This window comes from Vicia villosa, linkage group LG3 (assembly GCF_029867415.1).
Source record: "Vicia villosa cultivar HV-30 ecotype Madison, WI linkage group LG3, Vvil1.0, whole genome shotgun sequence".
NCBI lineage: Eukaryota > Viridiplantae > Streptophyta > Magnoliopsida > Fabales > Fabaceae > Vicia > Vicia villosa.
In genome coordinates, this window is record NC_081182.1 from 17,754,446 (window position 1) to 17,772,326 (window position 17,881).

Here is a 17,881-nt window from a genome sequence, read left to right on the forward strand (position 1 = left end):
CAACTATTCCGGGACAGTTTTTTTACAAATAAATAAATTATTTTGGAAAAAAATTGAGTATCATTTTTAAAAATTATTTTTAGTTTTCTTACAAAACATTAAATACTATTTACACTCATATTTTATCAATATATAATATTATGTGTGCTATTTTCAAGTTATATTCTATTTTTATTTATTAAAATAGTAAATATACATCATTATTTAACAATGACATTTCAATAAAATTACTACTTTCTTTCTTATTATTTTCATGGTTGAATTTTATTCCCACATGAAAAAGTGATTTTCATCATATTGCATTAAAAGCGACAGTTGAGAGTTAGGAGTGTGCATCTATTTTGAGTTCATTTCTTCTTTTGCTTTCAACTATTTATGTCATTCTTCATTCATTCCATTTTCTACTATCACACTCACTTCTCATTTTCTTTGCATTTTTCAACTTGATTTCCAATATTCATGGAGTTGCTTGTGAAACTCTTGTTTCCATCATTTCTCATTCTTTCAGTCATCACTGATGGAACAACGGCTGATACAATGCTCACTGGAACTGTCATCTGTGACCAATGCAAAGATGGCCAGAGATCTCTTTTTGATTATCCTGTTAATGGTGAGATCTATGTCCCTCAACATCATTTTTCTTTCATGTTTATGTTTTCAACTTACAATAATACTAATATGATATGCTCCCTTAGAAGTAAGCATTCTCTCTTCCCAAAAACATTAAGGGATGAGATGCATCTAACATCAGGTCACCATCTCAACCGTAAGGATCTTTACGATTAAGACAGTGATCTGGTTAGTGTTAGATTTGACAAAAATAAGAAAAAACAAACCTTAGTTGAGGTCATTATCTCGGTCGTAAGTTCAAATAATACTATGAGTATCTACAAGATTATTAGTTGTTAGAATTTCAACTAACTTTTAAAAATTGATACACCGTCGACCATAAGAGACACTTCTCGACTAAGACATCAACAACTTTGACAGTTGGAAAAAAAACTTTGTTGTAATTATTGTTATGTATTTTGAGATGAACCCATACTTTTTCAGATACTCACATGTTATGAGGTGAAAGTGCAAGTTTTCTTTTCACAACTTTTTCATTGGTTGATCAATAAATAGAGAGTAAATACAGTTGTGGCCAGCTAGTTATGGCCACAATCTATTTATTAATTTCATATGTACCTATGTTGTAAACTTTTTTGACCAAAGTTAATGTCTTTCACACCCCCAAACCATAACCTGTTGTTTTCTGCTACTACAGGTGCAAAAGTAACTCTGTCATGTAGTGACAGCAATGGTCAAATAACAATGTCAAGAGAAGAAACAACAAACTGGTTTGGAAGTTATACGATGAGGTTTGACGGTGCACCGGATTTAGGTGGTTGTTCTGCACATGTCTCAGGAAGTAATAGTGGACAGGGAGGAGGATCAATGAGTTGTAGTGAAGCTTCTGGTCCTGCTCAAAATCCTAGACTCATGTTTAGGATGTTTGACATGGAAATGTATGTTGTTGATGCTCTTCTCGCTCAGCCTCCTCAACCTATGCAATACTGCTCAACATCTTCCAAACCACCCCCAACACCAACTCTGCCAACACCAACATTGCCACCACCGACATTGGCGCCGCCGATTTCTTCACCTCCTCATTTCAACCTACCACCAATGCCACCACTTCCGCCACTACTGCCAATGCCGCAACTTCCACCGATACCTCCATTAGGTCCACTACCACCCATGATTTTTGTAGAAGCTTCAGCATGTCCACCACAGTAAGTTTATAAAAGTTCGAGTAACGACCGGTACTATATTTATATATGAATAATAACTTTGTAAGCTGTTTGATAGGACGTGGATGATGCCGGAATACGAATGCTACTGGAGGGGAGTCAACAGAGACACTAAAGTAGCAGTAGCTTTTGGAATGGTTGCAGCAAGAAGATATGGTACAGACATGACATTGTGGTATGGATTGCAAGGGAGAGGAGATCCTTATAGGACTCTTTTAAGAGAAGGGATAACTGCACTTCTTAACTCTTATAACAGCATTCAATTCTCTTATCATCCACTTGGTGTAATCCAACACATGAATTATGCATTGATGGGATCAACTAGGGATGTTCTTGTTACTGCTTTACACTTCATGAGGGCTAATTCTGGTGAAGCTGGAAATGTTACTTGCAAATTCACTACTTGCAATTAATTCATGCATGCTAGAATGTTAATTTAATGATATTATATATATAAGTTTTATGTACTCTATAAAGGAGATTTGGTGTTGTATATATGGTTTTGAATATGTAACAAATGAGACATAGTTAGTCCCATTTTCATAATCATACATACATTACTTATTATCTTAAATGCAATTTAGTTGTAGCTAGCAATACTATAAAAAATGCAAAGATATTTGAAGTTTTAACATCAATAAAAATGATTTTAGGCTGATGCATCGGCAAGCAGAGGAACACCAGTTTGATTTGCAGAACTCAGAAGAAGAAAAAATTAGTTCAAGCAAATGTAAATGTCTTCATGCTAATTAGTAAAAGAGGTATCTCATAAGAAACCGTTATCATAAGCTAAAATGCAAACATCCATTAAAGATCCTTGTAAGAAAAATGCAAGGACATTAACTAATCAATACATTGCATGTTTCTTCTAGTTCTATCAAAATGACTTGTCTTTTAAGGTTGTGAGATCTAAAAGCTTCAAGCTGCTGGAAATTATGGGCAGCATTTGAGGCCTCCTAGTTACCATGGACTTACGAACTAGAGCTCACAAAGACAAAGTTATAAGGGCAAATGATAGAGCAAACTCAATTTAGATGCTCTATTATGTCGGGTGCGTGGACATACCCGAGCAAACTCAATTTGGATGCTCTATTATGTCGGGTGTGTGGACAGACCGTAAGTCTAGGACATTGATCAATTTTATGATCAATACTCCAAGTGGAAATATGTTTGTAAGGAGTATTGATGGTTGGAGCTACATGAAGACCGGATTGAAGATATTTGAATGGTTAGATTGTTCAAGTGATTAGAGAAGAAAATGTCGCACAGGTTCCGAGTGACAATGGTAGCAACTAAGTCTTGGCAGGTAAGAATGTTCTACATTGATGCTTTCTCCTAATGTGATCAATATTAATTTCTTGTTGGATTCATCTGCGACACTTCTACAATGATTCAAACATTGGGGGAGGGGGGCGCACGGCATATTTGCATACCTTTTGCAATTAGAATGAAGGAAAACATGTCCCCTGTTAAGTTAAAGTTCATTTTTAGTTAATTTAGAATGACATACTCAATACTAATTAGTTATTACATTTCAATTTACAATTGAATGGTCAACCGTATATAGAAATCAATGTCCTCATTTGCAAGTCATTGCAATAAAAGTGTTTAGCCTAACATGCAACTCCCTCATCAGGAGGATGTGAGCATAATTGAAGTACTTTAAGTTAAAAATTAATAATTTTTGTATATAAAGTTAGATTAGATTAGAGCTTGTGTTATTTGAAATTAATTATTTATAAAAAAAATATAGTATCCATTCGTTCTAAGAAGATAAGCAAGCTAAATCATAAAAAGCTACATGACTTGGTTTTTGTGGAGTACAACCAAACTCTTAATTTTTTGGAGGTCATGTGAAAGTTAGTCATAGTTTAGTTGGAAAATAAATAAATAGAGGACTTATTTTATCATAGTTTAATCATTACAAATATTGGAGGTCATGTGAAAGTTAGTCATAGTTTAGTTGGAAAATAAATAAATAGAGGACTTATTTTATCATAGTTTAATCATTACAAATATTGTATGAGATCTTTTTTTAGTTACGGTCTAACTCTATTCTATTTAATATCTTGTGTGATAGTCTATCTTGTATGCCTTAACTCTATTCTATTTAATATCTTGTGTGATAGTCTATGTGGTATGTCTTCAAAGAAAGGTCATATTATTAATATTGACTCATAAATATTATATTGTATAAACATATGAAAATAACAAACTCATGTCAAAATAAATAACATGAAAAATATATCTATTTTTATTTTATTTTTGTTACACTCACATAAAATGTGATCACATGAATTTGATTATGAAGTTGTGTAAAAAAATGCACATATTGTGAATTACCTAGTAGAAAATGTATATGCAATTTGTGTTATATAAATATTTCTTCATATTTAGTGGTTTGTTTAGTTTCTTTGTTAAAAAATCTTGTAACTACAAATTCTACAAATATGTAACTATCTATCTAAATTAATTTTCATCTTATCTATTATTATATTTTTTTTATGTTAGAACTACAAATTATATTCTCAATTTTTTTATTTTAGGTTCTTTATTGATAGAATTTTCATTGATAATAAATTCCTTTGTCATTTAGAGTGTGTTTGGATGAGGCAATTAAGAATTTTCAAAAAATATTAAAATTCTAATCAATTCAAATGATTCAATTGAAATTCATTCAATTTTAAATTTTTTTGTTTGAATAAAATATTAAAATGATTCATTGTTAAATTTTTTAGTCATTTTCATCAATTTTAAAACTTTTTGGCCAAATTTGAAATATGAAAAATAAGGACTAATTTACAATTTTTGAAAATTTTAAGAGACCATTTTGTAAATTTGGAAAATTATTAGGAACTTATTTACAATTTTATGAAATTTCTTTAGATAAATTTATAATTTTAATAAAATATTGGACCATTTTGTAAATTTAGAAAAATTAATAATAAACAATTTATGAAGCAATTTCAAATTCTTTTCTTTTTTGTGTCATTTGAAATTCTTTAAATTTAAAATAATAAAAAACTTCATAAATTTACATCATTTTAACAAATATCTATATTTTTCATCTAAACTATGGATTTTCATCAAATCATTTTTAATTCTCTCGAAAAAAAAATTTCCCTAATTCCAAACATCTTAATAGAATTTTTAGGGGTTCGATGTTGCACACCATTATCCAAGATTAACAACCTAGAGTCCGTGTTATTATAAACAACTTCAATAATTGAACTTTTTTTCATTTTGATTATAAGTCGGTTTTCGGTGCTAACTCTAATTGGTGTTGTCTAGAAACATAATAAGCCAATAACATAATGGTTGTATGCAAAAATACATTGAAACATACCTCTCAAATTCAAAATAGATATGTACATCTTAATTTTAGTTCATTATATGGACTCAGTTGTATAGCTAATGTAGGTCATATGAACTATCTCACAAAAAAAACTATGCACTGCCAAATGATTCATTCGCCTCCATACCGCATCATGTTTCTCCATTTGTCCTTCAAATCAACCTTATAAACAGAATTTGAATTTGATTGACATTAAGAGCATAAGTAGAAATAAGAAAATAGCAATACATTTTAATTAGACTTACTTCAGTTCTCTCTTCAAACGTATACGCGTTAAGGATTAGTTTCCAGTTTCCTTTGCCAAATCTGAAAAATAAACAAAATTAGATTATGAAATTGTACTTGAAAGTGTATCAAAATACATAAAAACTTTGTATCGACAAAATACAAAAACAATATTATAGTAACTTGATTAAAAAAAATCATACGTGTTTACTCCGGTTCTTAGGGTATCCTCTTCCAATTTACTCCATTTTTTCGGTTTTCTCCTTTTTACGATGTTTTTTGGTTCATACGCCTTCAATGGAGAATGTTTCCTCCTCTTTGGACTAGGCAAACTAAATTTACTAGCATGTAAGCCATCTATGGAATCATCCCACTACATAAAATAAGCAAGCAAGTTTAAACATAAGTCCAAATCAAAAAAAAAATACCACTAAAAATATAAAAATATAAAAGTATCGTGAACGAAATGTCAAACGAGATGAAACCCTAAAATCCTAAAATCAAGACACCAGGAAACAAAAAGTTTCAAGTGTTAAGAAATGTGGTTGAGCCTAACTCATCTACAAAACCTGTCTGTAGGATGAGGAATGCCCACATGTTTAGACTGAATATAATCCGATATGAGACTCTTAACACACATCCTCACGCCTAGAATAGGACATCTGTAGCGTGGAAATAAATGATGGATGGCCTAATAGCGGAAACCAAATAGCAAGTGCCACACCGGATCTTAAACCAAACTCTGATACTTAAGAAATGTGCTTGAACCTAACCCATTCCTACAAAACGGTTTTGTAGGGATTGTGCAGCGTGCAGTACGCATCAAACTATTGTCTTATAAGAGTCAAAAACGAATAAACCAGAAGAACAAAATTTACAAAACACAGTCAAGTTTACCTCATGAGTTCGAGCAGTACTATTTGGTTTCATCAAGTTAGGGAGATGAGCATCACTTTGATGAACAGAAGTTGTCTCATTAAGATTAGTCTCGTTATTATTACTACCCTGGCAAGCTTGTGCGTTGGGCAAGTTTGCATCCAAACTCGGGTTTTCCATTTGTGGCTCCTCATTCGTGTCCTCAATTACCAAACCAGAATCCTTGGCCAAGGTTTGCAACTCCACAGAACTTCCCTTAAGAGATTCCCCATTCTTCGTGCTCTCGCTAATCCGCAAAGTGTCAGCTTTTACACAAGAGGTTGATAAATCCACTTCCTCAAGATCAACAGCAGTAGTAAACTTCCCTTCAACCTTCTCATTGTCTTTCCGAATTTCTATTGGAGAAACTAAAAATGGAAAAGAAAAAAAACACCGTTAAGATTAAAACTACTAAAAAGCAAACAACTTTCTTTTATAATTCACAATTCACAAAGTGCAAGATAGAAAAAACTAACCTTCCTGTTGTTTCTGCAAGCCATCCACACTCGAATCCAACTGATTGTTCGCCACTGATTCAAGAAAGGAAGGGCCTAAGTCCTCCCAAGCTTCAGCCAAAAAAGCCTGCACCTTTACAATCGCGTCTCTTCGAGTAAACGGAATGGAAGCAAGCTTCTTCCTAACTTCTCCATCCAAAAGCGATTTCTCAATCTCACTTTTCCATTCTTTCAATTCATCGGATAATAGAAAACTACTTCCCTCATTGTGCATATCATGAACCCTATCTTTCCATATCCTCTTCACCGCTTTGCCGTACATAGGGTTTGATGTTCCTGCATCGAGATGCTTGAGTGTAGATTCAACTGCAATACTACAATAAGCAGCTTTCATGGCAGCAGCGATTGAATTTGAATTTGAATTTGGATTTGAAGAGTCGCGACAAAGTAACAGTTTTTCTAGTACCTCAAAAATTTGGAGCATATATTCTGGGATAAATGCTTCCGACAAGGCATCTTCGAGGGTTCTGAGGATCATTGTTTTCTTGGTGCGGTAATCGGTATTGGAGAGTGAGATTTTAGAAATAAATTTGTTGATGAGGTTGGTCTTGATGCTTGATTTTCTAAGAAGATGTTCCAAACACCAAACCCTAATTTCTCCTTCCATTTTCTTCTCTTCCAATGTTTTTCAAATTTCCCCTTTTCTTTCTCTACTCGTTAAACAAATATGAGTTTTTTAAATCAAAGATTTTGATTTGGAATCTTGTGTTTCAAATTTTGTGTTTAGGGAATGAAAAGACAGCCAGAGACCTCCGTAAAAGTTAAAACCCAAAGAGTTTGAATTTTGCGACCCATTTAAATTTTAAATATTTTCATCTAAATATTGAAATCTTTATATCTCTTATTTTGTGACAATAATCAATTAATATTATTTTATTTTATCATATTTAATTATGTATTAAATTATTTATTTTTAAAAGATTTTTAAAACAAGTTAATCTAAATAATTTTAGCTTTTTTTTTAATGAAATTTACCCTCTTATTTGATTTATGTTGTCGAATGGATAAGTAAGTAATATTGTAATCTTTCTACGTCTTATTTAAGAGTGATGATTTATTTTGATCTCTCGTAAAAATTACATAACCCAAGCTAGTCCCTCACAAAATAAAAAGATCCTATTTAATTTTTTATAAAATTTAACCGAATCATATTAGTTATTCTATTAATATTTTTTTTAAATCAGTTTTTTCCTACTTTTAAACCATTAATGAACAAACACGTTGAATTTTATTTTTTATTTTTTAAATACCAAATTAATTTTTCACTTTAATTTCATTTTTAAAAAATTATGAATTAATAATATTAAAAAAAATCAAAATTGTTACATATAAGAAATTGAACCCAAGACTTTTAAACAACATATTAAGTCTTTACCACTAGGCCAACATACATTTATGACAAATAATTCTCATAATTTCTAGTAATAATAAATAATTATGAATTTAAAATTAAAAAAAACAAAATTTTTACCAATGGAGTGTCAAATCTAAGTCCGATAGATGATAATCACTTTACAACTAGACAAATTAATTTCTATTGTTAATATTCTTAATATAAATACTTAACTTAATAATTCGGAACAAACATTTGCTTATTTCAAATAACACACAAATAAATAGTATTTATTAATTTCAAATAATACACAAATTTAAAAATAAAATTAATAAAATGTAAATCCTCAATATATTTAATTAAATAATATTTAATTAAATTTAAATAACACACAAATTAATATTTATTTATTTCAATCTAATTCAACGTGGCAGTCCAGTCACGGTTTAAAAAGTAAGAAAAAACTGATTTGAAAAAAATATTAGCAGAAGGAATAATATGGCCCGGATAAATTTTATAAGAGATTAAATCGGATTTTTTATGAAAGACTAACTTAAATTATGTAATTTTTGTGAAGGATCAAAATGGATCTTCACTCCTTATTTAATGTTTGCAATTGAATCAATTAAAAAAGAAAGATTTTATTCACAAAGAAGAAAAGTCTTTTCCAATTGAATGAATGAGTAAGTAACATGGAAAAGTAATATAATAATCTGTATACTTTTATTTAGTCTTTGCAATTGAATTGATTAATAAAAAGTTTTTGTAATTGAATGAATGAGTAACATGTAAAACTAATATTGTAATCTTTATATCTTAAACTACTAGAGTATGAAATGTATATAAAAGATATATAAATTAGGTAGATTCGGTACGTCAGAAATATATATTTTAATAAAAAATAAAAATAATTAAGTTATCATCTATCAATGTTTTTATATACATTGCGCAATATCGTTATAAATAGTAAATAAATATAGTATACTAATGATTAAAATATATATATAAAAAATATACAAATTAAGTAATTTCGACCCGTAAGACATGTCTATTTTAAATAATCTCAGTCCGTACTTTATAAAATAGATATTTTACTATCATGTGAGTTTATAAAGTATAAACTCAAAAACATACATGTCAAACATAGTCTTATTAATAATGAGTGTCTTTTTCAATAATCTATCCAATGAGGTTGTTGGATTGTGTTTTATTTTTTAGTTTTTAAAAATAATTTTATAAATTAATATTTCAGATCTATTTTGTCATAGAATAATTAATGATTCTAAAAAAGTATGTATGACAAAATTTATTTGATAATTTATTTTAAAAATATGGTTTGAAAACTAAAATAAATACAATAAATAAATTATATTAATTTGATGAATATTGTTGAAATTAAACTTGAAATTTTGAGAAACTCTCTATCGCTACACAATGATAATGAAGAAAACAAGAAAGAAAATTTGGGAAGAAAAATATTAGGCTATGTTTGGATAATTTAAAACTAACGGAACGGAGCGGAGCGGAATGGAATATAATGGAGTGGATGGAACGGAACATAAATTTCATTCCATTGTTTGGGTATTTTACGATGGAGCGGAACTAATATCTCATTCCACTGTTTGGAAATTGGACGGAGCGGAAAGCATTATAATTTTTTAATTCCATTTTTACCCTTTTCCTTCAAAATATATAGATTATTAAAAAATCACATGGAAATTTCTAACTTTTTCTTTTTGCTCTGTGATTTTAGAAGGTATTTGAAATCTTCTACGTTAATTTTCTAATACACATTAGAACAATAATAATAGATATTTGAACCATCATCATTTAAAACAATTTCATATACTTTATTTTTATGTCTTAATTAGTTATCGATAAAAATTAAATAATAAAAATTACATTTAATTATAGATTTATATACAAATAAATCAAATTAATTTTTTTATAATAAATCAAACAATGTATCAAACTTAAAAGAAATCAATTAATTTTTTTTATAAAAAATTAAATCATGTTATGTTATGTAGTAATGAATGGGCATATATCTTAATGAAATAGTAGAATGAATAGCAGTATCAACTATTTAACGTTATCATTTTCATGAAAAGTAATATGAATGGTATATAAGTTATCAAAAAAATTGATTACGTTAGGTATAAATATTGAAAAAGAAATAATTATGTTAGACATATATAGTTTTTTTTATCATATAAAGTTTTTGTTTTAACGAAGAATTTCTAACTTTTAAAATTTATTCTATAGCAGAGCTTTTCTGTTGTATACTGCTGTTACCCTAGGATTTCGACTTACCAACAAATGGGCAACTTGAGCTCAAAATTGGTAATTGGGCCTCAATTTGGTAAAAAGGCCCTAAATTGGTAATTGGGCCTCAATTAAATAACTACATTGCCATTTGGGTCGAAGCGGTTCGACTAAGTAATGCTTAGTAGTCGAAGCTGTTCGACTAGAAAGATTATCAGAGGCTTCAGCGTTCGACCAAAAGTATGCGAAGACTTAAGAATTTTTGCTGCAGAAACTGAAGTTGAAGTCGGAAGGTACGAGAAGTTAAAAGGAGACGGTTTTCAGCAGTTACAAGTGACGCGTGGAGGCCTTATATGTTGAAGATACTGCATGTCGAAGACACGTGTCGGCTGATAATCAGTCGACCGTTAGTAGTAGTTATTTTATTTTTACTATTTAAGCAAGTTCAATAGGAACAGTTTAGGGGTCCGCATTTGCTACAAAAACACAAGTAAACTCAAAGCTCTGTGCAATAATGAGTGACGAGTGCAACTTTGGAATGTACGTCTGCGTACCAGTTTAAATTACGCAATCATTTTACGTTATATTTCATTTTCAGTGCACATTTACTGCTTTCTATTGCTTTTAGTTATTCTAAAGCCTTTAATTTCAGTATTTACTTTTACTTTAAAGTTATTGCCATATTTAATACAAACTAGATACACGTAATAAACAAATTAAAGCAATCAGTCCTGGAATATTTTAGTTGATTCCGCAAAAGTAACCTTTAAAAAGGAAACTAGTGCTTGTTTACCATTTTTCTGGGTAAACAACTGCACAACAACATAAAATATAATAAATAAATAAAATATATCTTGCAATATTTTATATAAAGAATATATAAATCAAGATAAAACAATATCATACCTAATTTCTAAAAATTAAAAGAATAAAGTGTATCATGGTTAAAGAAAATAAAATTTGTAGGGCAAAATTGTAATTTGTTAATTAATTAATTTCATTCCATTGAATACACCTCAATTTGGGGGGATGAAAAATTGGTTAAAATAATGGTATTGGATGGAATGGGTTCCATCACATACCATTCCATTCCATTCATTTTTTGTAAAACCAAACAATGGAACATGACTTTCTTCCACTCCATTCCATTCCATTCCATCATTTTCCATCAATCCAAACATACCCTTAGGGTTTACAAAAATTTAAAAAATATATATAATTTATTACAAAATAGGGGTTATTCCCTCTATTTATAGTTTCAGGTTAGCTTGCTCCCTAAGCCAAATCGCAAAACTACAAAAGCCCAAAATACCTAATTATGCTAATACTACAAATTTAGGCCTAAGTCGAAATACATGTCGAGGCAACTCCTTCGACATTTCGACACACACTAGGCTAGACTATTTTGACACAACCTTCCTTTTATCGAGCAACCTGCTTCAACACGAGGAATTACAATTTAACACATCACCTAATTCATTGTGTCTAAGCTATCTACTTTCATCATAGCTCTTAGTCTTCTGAATACTTCTACTTGCACACCCTTCGTCATGATGTCTGTAATCTGATTCTCAATTCTGCAATGTTCCATATTTATCTTCCCTTTAGCTACCTGATCTCGAAGATAATGGAACCTCATTTCGATGTGCTTGCTTTTGCCATGTCCTATCGGATTCTTCGCCATATTGATAGCTGACATGTTGTCGATCTTCATGGTAATTGCTCCGTGATCTTCTATTGTAATCTCTTCGAACAGATTCACCATCCATGTTGCTTGACATGCACAATGGGAAGCAGATATGTATTCTACTCCACACGATGATAGTGCCACAACTATTTCTTTTCCCGAACTCTAAGCAACAGGTGCTCCACCTAGCAAAAACACATAAATAGTTGTGGATTTTTCGACCCTCAACATCACTATACCAACTTCAGTCGATGTAACCCACTAACTTGCGTTCTTTTCCCTTATCAGCTGTAAGAAACAAAATGCCATAGTCGAGAGTTCTTTCAGATACCTTAGTATTCTCTTTGTCGCTGCTAGATGTAATACATTTGGATTCTGCATAAATCTACTTTCCATACTCACATTGTATGCTAGATCATACCTTGTGTGACAAATGTATCGTAATGACCCAATAAGTCTTCTGTACTGAGTTGGGTCAACATCATCTTCATATGATTCTTTCGACACTTGTAGTCTTGGTTCTGTAAGTGTCGAAGTCGAGTTACATTCTTCCATCTCAAATATCTTGAGAACTTAACTTGAATATCTTCTTTGATGCATCATCAAGCCTCTACTACTCTTTTAGAATTCGATGCCACGGAAATATGAAATGTCTCCTAGATCAGAAATTTCGAACTCCTTGCTAAGATCACATTTGAAATCTTCGATCTCTTTCCGCAAAAGTAACCTTTAAAAAGGAAATTAGCGCTTGTTTACCATTTTTCTGGGTAAACAAATTGGCACGCCCAGTGGGACTCGTCGATTGCTGTTTATTTTATATTTGTTAGTGAAATAGTTATGTATGATATTAAGAAGTGGTCGAAAATTAACTAACATGTCTGAAGTTAATACAAATGATTCTGACCTTTCTGGAAATCAAGGAGTTGTTCTAACCGGAACAACATCACAAAATGCCGCAAATTCATCCCCAGTTAGAACAACAAATATTGGTGGATCGACGGCAGCAACATTGGTATCGTCACCAACAAATGCACGGTCACCGTTTAACCCATTACGACCGCCGTTTCATGGAATGATGCCTCCACCAGGTTTTAACCCTCGGTTTGGAATGCCTACGTCTATGATGCAAGGTTTACACATAAATCCTTCATTATATTCTGACAGCATGATGGCAACAAGTACATCGAATCCAGGGGGTCGACTTATGGGCATAGGTTACAATAATCAGGCTTTGCCATCTTTAAGTACTACGTCAATGTTGTCAATTCGACAACAAATAGACGAAAGTAATCATGAAATGGTGAATGCCCTTACTCAACAAATGGGAACTGTTTTTACTCCCATGATAAATAACACGAACCAAAGTTATGAGATATTGGCTGGACAAATGGCCAGAATAGCAGATTTTTTTGGAGCACCCCCACAACCAAACCTTCTGACGCCACAAGGGTCGAACGTGAGGGTAGTCGAACCTACAAACAATGGGGACCAAATTGAACAAGAAGTCCCTAATAGTACAAAGACATCAGGATGCTGATCAGGTTCTTAGAAATATCCAGCAAGATGTCAATGTTAGACATAATAATATCTCTAATGTAGTCGAACAAATTTTAGTTCAGAATGGAATAAACGTAGGTTTGCACAGGCCAAATTTTGTTTCTCCATTGTCAGAATATGTAAGGCAAACGGAGTTGCCTAGGGGTTGGAAAATCCCAGGTCACCCTTCGAGGCTGCTCCCGACACAGTGACTAGAGTGCAGCTCACTGCCATGTGGGACGATTGGGAGCATCATGTGGTACCGGAGGAGTACCGTCTCATGCGGGTCACCCAGGACTGGCACAGTGTGGAGGGGTACGTCACATGGTTCTACTGGGTGTCTCATCCTCTGCTGACACCCGACGCTCCTGGCGCTCCTAGGCCAGCACACGAGGAGATCCTGGAGAACCAGCAGGCCGAGGATGACCACGTCATTGATCTCCTGCCGATCTGCCAGCGGATAGAGATGCTTAGGCGGGACGCGTTGGATCGAGGTGTCGTTCATCAGGGCGGTCCAGAGGCAGTCGCCGTGATGGAGATGATCGTCACTGATGCGGGTCGTGCGGCGGCATACAGGCGGCAGAGGAGGGCCCAGGGTGAGAGGGTTAGGCACACCCAGTAGTGGTCGGGTTTATTTATTTTTTGTTTTCGGATTGTATCTTTAGCACACTATTTTTATTTGGATTTGGATCGGCTTGTATATATTACCTTTTTTTATCATATTAGTTTTTTTTGTTTATATGTCATTTATTTTATTTTCCGGTTTCCTTTAATTAAAAATACGAGACTGTGAAAAACATAAAAAAAAAAACCAGTTTCTGCATAATTCGGAAGTTCATTTCCGAAACCCCCCAAAATCTGAACAAAGGTGTTTTCGGAAGTTCATCTCTGAAAACACCCCCCATGAGGTGTTTTCGGAGATGCACTTCCAAATTGTGAAATTTTTTTTTAAAAAAAAAAAAGTGCTTCGAAAGTTCATTTCCGAAGCAGGGGTAATTTGGATTTTTCGCTAGAGAGTGACCCCATAGGGAGGTGGCTAAAGAAAAAAACCTAAATAGATTTAGTACAAAATATGACGGTGCAATTATATTATTTATAAATTTGAAAATTTAGGAACACAAAATTTTGAAATGTTAAATTGGAAAGAAAACGAAAGAATTTGTGGCTTAAAACAATTGCTTTAGAAATACATTTCATGAAATATTTCTAAAAAAGTTTTATAAAAATATATATTTTAAATATATTTATGATTCTCTTACATAGTACGGGCATTATAAATGTGTGGGTCAGTACTCAGTAGAATTACAATAGAATCAAATAAAATAAAATGCAGTAGGGGTGACAGTCTACCCAATTAATTCGTCCATCAAATTCAATTCAACCGTTGTATTTGTTTGTTTTGCTTAGTTTCGTTTGAATTTATTACTTTAAGTTGTGAACTCCATCATTTGAGTATATTTATTCTTTTCTAAAATACATGACTAAATTGATTGTTTCGAAAAAAATACTTAAAAAATCATTTACAGTAGTACTCCTGTATTAGTGGATTCACATTTACTGTAAAAATTTATTGAATTTAAAATAATACAACTAATATTAATTAGATGAATTTATAAATGTAATAATGTTATATTGGAAATTTTAAATTGATCAACTATTGAAGGACAATTTTTTTATAAATAAATAAATTATTTTAGAAAAATTAGGATTTCATTTTTATGAATGGAGTCTGATTAGAATTTATACATTGAATTTAAAATTAGATTATGAAATTGTACTTGAAAGTGTATCAAAATACATAAAAACTTTGTATCGACAAAATACAAAAACAATATTATAGTAACTTGATTAAAAAAAATCATACGTGTTTACTCCGGTTCTTAGGGTATCCTCTTCCAATTTACTCCATTTTTTCGGTTTTCTCCTTTTTACGATGTTTTTTGGTTCATACGCCTTCAATGGAGAATGTTTCCTCCTCTTTGGACTAGGCAAACTAAATTTACTAGCATGTAAGCCATCTATGGAATCATCCCACTACATAAAATAAGCAAGCAAGTTTAAACATAAGTCCAAATCAAAAAAAAAATACCACTAAAAATATAAAAATATAAAAGTATCGTGAACGAAATGTCAAACGAGATGAAACCCTAAAATCCTAAAATCAAGACACCAGGAAACAAAAAGTTTCAAGTGTTAAGAAATGTGGTTGAGCCTAACTCATCTACAAAACCTGTCTGTAGGATGAGGAATGCCCACATGTTTAGACTGAATATAATCCGATATGAGACTCTTAACACACATCCTCACGCCTAGAATAGGACATCTGTAGCGTGGAAATAAATGATGGATGGCCTAATAGCGGAAACCAAATAGCAAGTGCCACACCGGATCTTAAACCAAACTCTGATACTTAAGAAATGTGCTTGAACCTAACCCATTCCTACAAAACGGTTTTGTAGGGATTGTGCAGCGTGCAGTACGCATCAAACTATTGTCTTATAAGAGTCAAAAACGAATAAACCAGAAGAACAAAATTTACAAAACACAGTCAAGTTTACCTCATGAGTTCGAGCAGTACTATTTGGTTTCATCAAGTTAGGGAGATGAGCATCACTTTGATGAACAGAAGTTGTCTCATTAAGATTAGTCTCGTTATTATTACTACCCTGGCAAGCTTGTGCGTTGGGCAAGTTTGCATCCAAACTCGGGTTTTCCATTTGTGGCTCCTCATTCGTGTCCTCAATTACCAAACCAGAATCCTTGGCCAAGGTTTGCAACTCCACAGAACTTCCCTTAAGAGATTCCCCATTCTTCGTGCTCTCGCTAATCCGCAAAGTGTCAGCTTTTACACAAGAGGTTGATAAATCCACTTCCTCAAGATCAACAGCAGTAGTAAACTTCCCTTCAACCTTCTCATTGTCTTTCCGAATTTCTATTGGAGAAACTAAAAATGGAAAAGAAAAAAAACACCGTTAAGATTAAAACTACTAAAAAGCAAACAACTTTCTTTTATAATTCACAATTCACAAAGTGCAAGATAGAAAAAACTAACCTTCCTGTTGTTTCTGCAAGCCATCCACACTCGAATCCAACTGATTGTTCGCCACTGATTCAAGAAAGGAAGGGCCTAAGTCCTCCCAAGCTTCAGCCAAAAAAGCCTGCACCTTTACAATCGCGTCTCTTCGAGTAAACGGAATGGAAGCAAGCTTCTTCCTAACTTCTCCATCCAAAAGCGATTTCTCAATCTCACTTTTCCATTCTTTCAATTCATCGGATAATAGAAAACTACTTCCCTCATTGTGCATATCATGAACCCTATCTTTCCATATCCTCTTCACCGCTTTGCCGTACATAGGGTTTGATGTTCCTGCATCGAGATGCTTGAGTGTAAATTCAACTGCAATACTACAATAAGCAGCTTTCATGGCAGCAGCGATTGAATTTGAATTTGAATTTGGATTTGAAGAGTCGCGACAAAGTAACAGTTTTTCTAGTACCTCAAAAATTTGGAGCATATATTCTGGGATAAATGCTTCCGACAAGGCATCTTCGAGGGTTCTGAGGATCATTGTTTTCTTGGTGCGGTAATCGGTATTGGAGAGTGAGATTTTAGAAATAAATTTGTTGATGAGGTTGGTCTTGATGCTTGATTTTCTAAGAAGATGTTCCAAACACCAAACCCTAATTTCTCCTTCCATTTTCTTCTCTTCCAATGTTTTTCAAATTTCCCCTTTTCTTTCTCTACTCGTTAAACAAATATGAGTTTTTTAAATCAAAGATTTTGATTTGGAATCTTGTGTTTCAAATTTTGTGTTTAGGGAATGAAAAGACAGCCAGAGACCTCCGTAAAAGTTAAAACCCAAAGAGTTTGAATTTTGCGACCCATTTAAATTTTAAATATTTTCATCTAAATATTGAAATCTTTATATCTCTTATTTTGTGACAATAATCAATTAATATTATTTTATTTTATCATATTTAATTATGTATTAAATTATTTATTTTTAAAAGATTTTTAAAACAAGTTAATCTAAATAATTTTAGCTTTTTTTTTAATGAAATTTACCCTCTTATTTGATTTATGTTGTCGAATGGATAAGTAAGTAATATTGTAATCTTTCTACGTCTTATTTAAGAGTGATGATTTATTTTGATCTCTCGTAAAAATTACATAACCCAAGCTAGTCCCTCACAAAATAAAAAGATCCTATTTAATTTTTTATAAAATTTAACCGAATCATATTAGTTATTCTATTA

General features: G+C 32.0%; 3 protein-coding genes across 5 annotated transcripts; 1 reads left to right on the top strand and 2 right to left on the bottom strand.

Annotated features, from left to right (window-relative positions):
- The first annotated feature begins 363 nt into the window (after positions 1-363).
- LOC131655029 (uncharacterized) lies at positions 364-2,367 on the top strand. The gene is made up of 3 exons (XM_058924938.1): positions 364-610; positions 1,268-1,775; positions 1,852-2,367. Exons 1-3 carry the CDS (start codon positions 460-462, stop codon positions 2,204-2,206), a joined length of 1,014 nt encoding a protein of 337 aa, XP_058780921.1. The 5' UTR covers positions 364-459; the 3' UTR covers positions 2,207-2,367.
- A 2,378-nt stretch (positions 2,368-4,745) lies between these two features.
- Positions 4,746-7,552, bottom strand: LOC131655030 (uncharacterized). Of its 2 annotated transcripts, XM_058924939.1 has the most exons (5): positions 6,765-7,547; positions 6,271-6,656; positions 5,577-5,746; positions 5,394-5,454; positions 4,773-5,310 (listed from the first exon to the last, which is right to left on the bottom strand). In XM_058924939.1, the coding sequence occupies exons 1-5, from the start codon at positions 7,408-7,410 to the stop codon at positions 5,260-5,262; spliced, it is 1,314 nt and encodes a 437-aa protein (XP_058780922.1). In that variant the 5' UTR covers positions 7,411-7,547; the 3' UTR covers positions 4,773-5,259. The 2 variants fall into 2 exon arrangements, with proteins under 2 accessions (XP_058780923.1, XP_058780922.1); XM_058924940.1 differs by lacking the exon at positions 5,577-5,746 and having other exon boundaries at positions 4,746-5,310; positions 6,765-7,552.
- Positions 7,553-15,333: 7,781 nt separating this feature from the next.
- Positions 15,334-17,459, bottom strand: LOC131655031 (uncharacterized). 2 transcript variants are annotated; one of them, XM_058924942.1, is made up of 4 exons: positions 17,122-17,235; positions 16,677-16,991; positions 16,183-16,568; positions 15,336-15,658 (listed from the first exon to the last, which is right to left on the bottom strand). In XM_058924942.1, exons 2-4 carry the CDS (start codon positions 16,975-16,977, stop codon positions 15,473-15,475), a joined length of 873 nt encoding a protein of 290 aa, XP_058780925.1. In that variant the 5' UTR covers positions 16,978-16,991; positions 17,122-17,235; the 3' UTR covers positions 15,336-15,472. The 2 variants fall into 2 exon arrangements, with proteins under 2 accessions (XP_058780924.1, XP_058780925.1); XM_058924941.1 differs by having other exon boundaries at positions 15,334-15,658; positions 16,677-17,459.
- Between the last annotated feature and the right edge of the window lie 422 nt (positions 17,460-17,881).

What these genes read in the sequence shown, in the direction of transcription:
- LOC131655029 (XM_058924938.1), top strand. Translation starts at nt 460, where the DNA reads ATGGAGTTGCTTGTGAAACTCTTGTTTCCATCATTTCTCATTCTTTCA. An exon ending in TTTTGATTATCCTGTTAATG is followed by an intron (nt 611 to 1,267) that starts GTGAGATCTATG and finishes CTGCTACTACAG; the next exon opens with GTGCAAAAGTAACTCTGTCA. An exon ending in GCTTCAGCATGTCCACCACA is followed by an intron (nt 1,776 to 1,851) that starts GTAAGTTTATAA and finishes GCTGTTTGATAG; the next exon opens with GACGTGGATGATGCCGGAAT.
- LOC131655030 (XM_058924939.1), bottom strand. Translation starts at nt 7,410, where the DNA reads ATGGAAGGAGAAATTAGGGTTTGGTGTTTGGAACATCTTCTTAGAAAA. An exon ending in CTAAGAACCGGAGTAAACAC is followed by an intron (nt 5,455 to 5,576) that starts GTATGATTTTTT and finishes TTTATTTTTCAG; the next exon opens with ATTTGGCAAAGGAAACTGGA. An exon ending in CGTTTGAAGAGAGAACTGAA is followed by an intron (nt 5,311 to 5,393) that starts GTAAGTCTAATT and finishes TCTGTTTATAAG; the next exon opens with GTTGATTTGAAGGACAAATG.
- LOC131655031 (XM_058924941.1), bottom strand. Translation starts at nt 17,322, where the DNA reads ATGGAAGGAGAAATTAGGGTTTGGTGTTTGGAACATCTTCTTAGAAAA. An exon ending in CTTGCAGAAACAACAGGAAG is followed by an intron (nt 16,569 to 16,676) that starts GTTAGTTTTTTC and finishes TTCCATTTTTAG; the next exon opens with TTTCTCCAATAGAAATTCGG. An exon ending in GTACTGCTCGAACTCATGAG is followed by an intron (nt 15,659 to 16,182) that starts GTAAACTTGACT and finishes TATTTTATGTAG; the next exon opens with TGGGATGATTCCATAGATGG.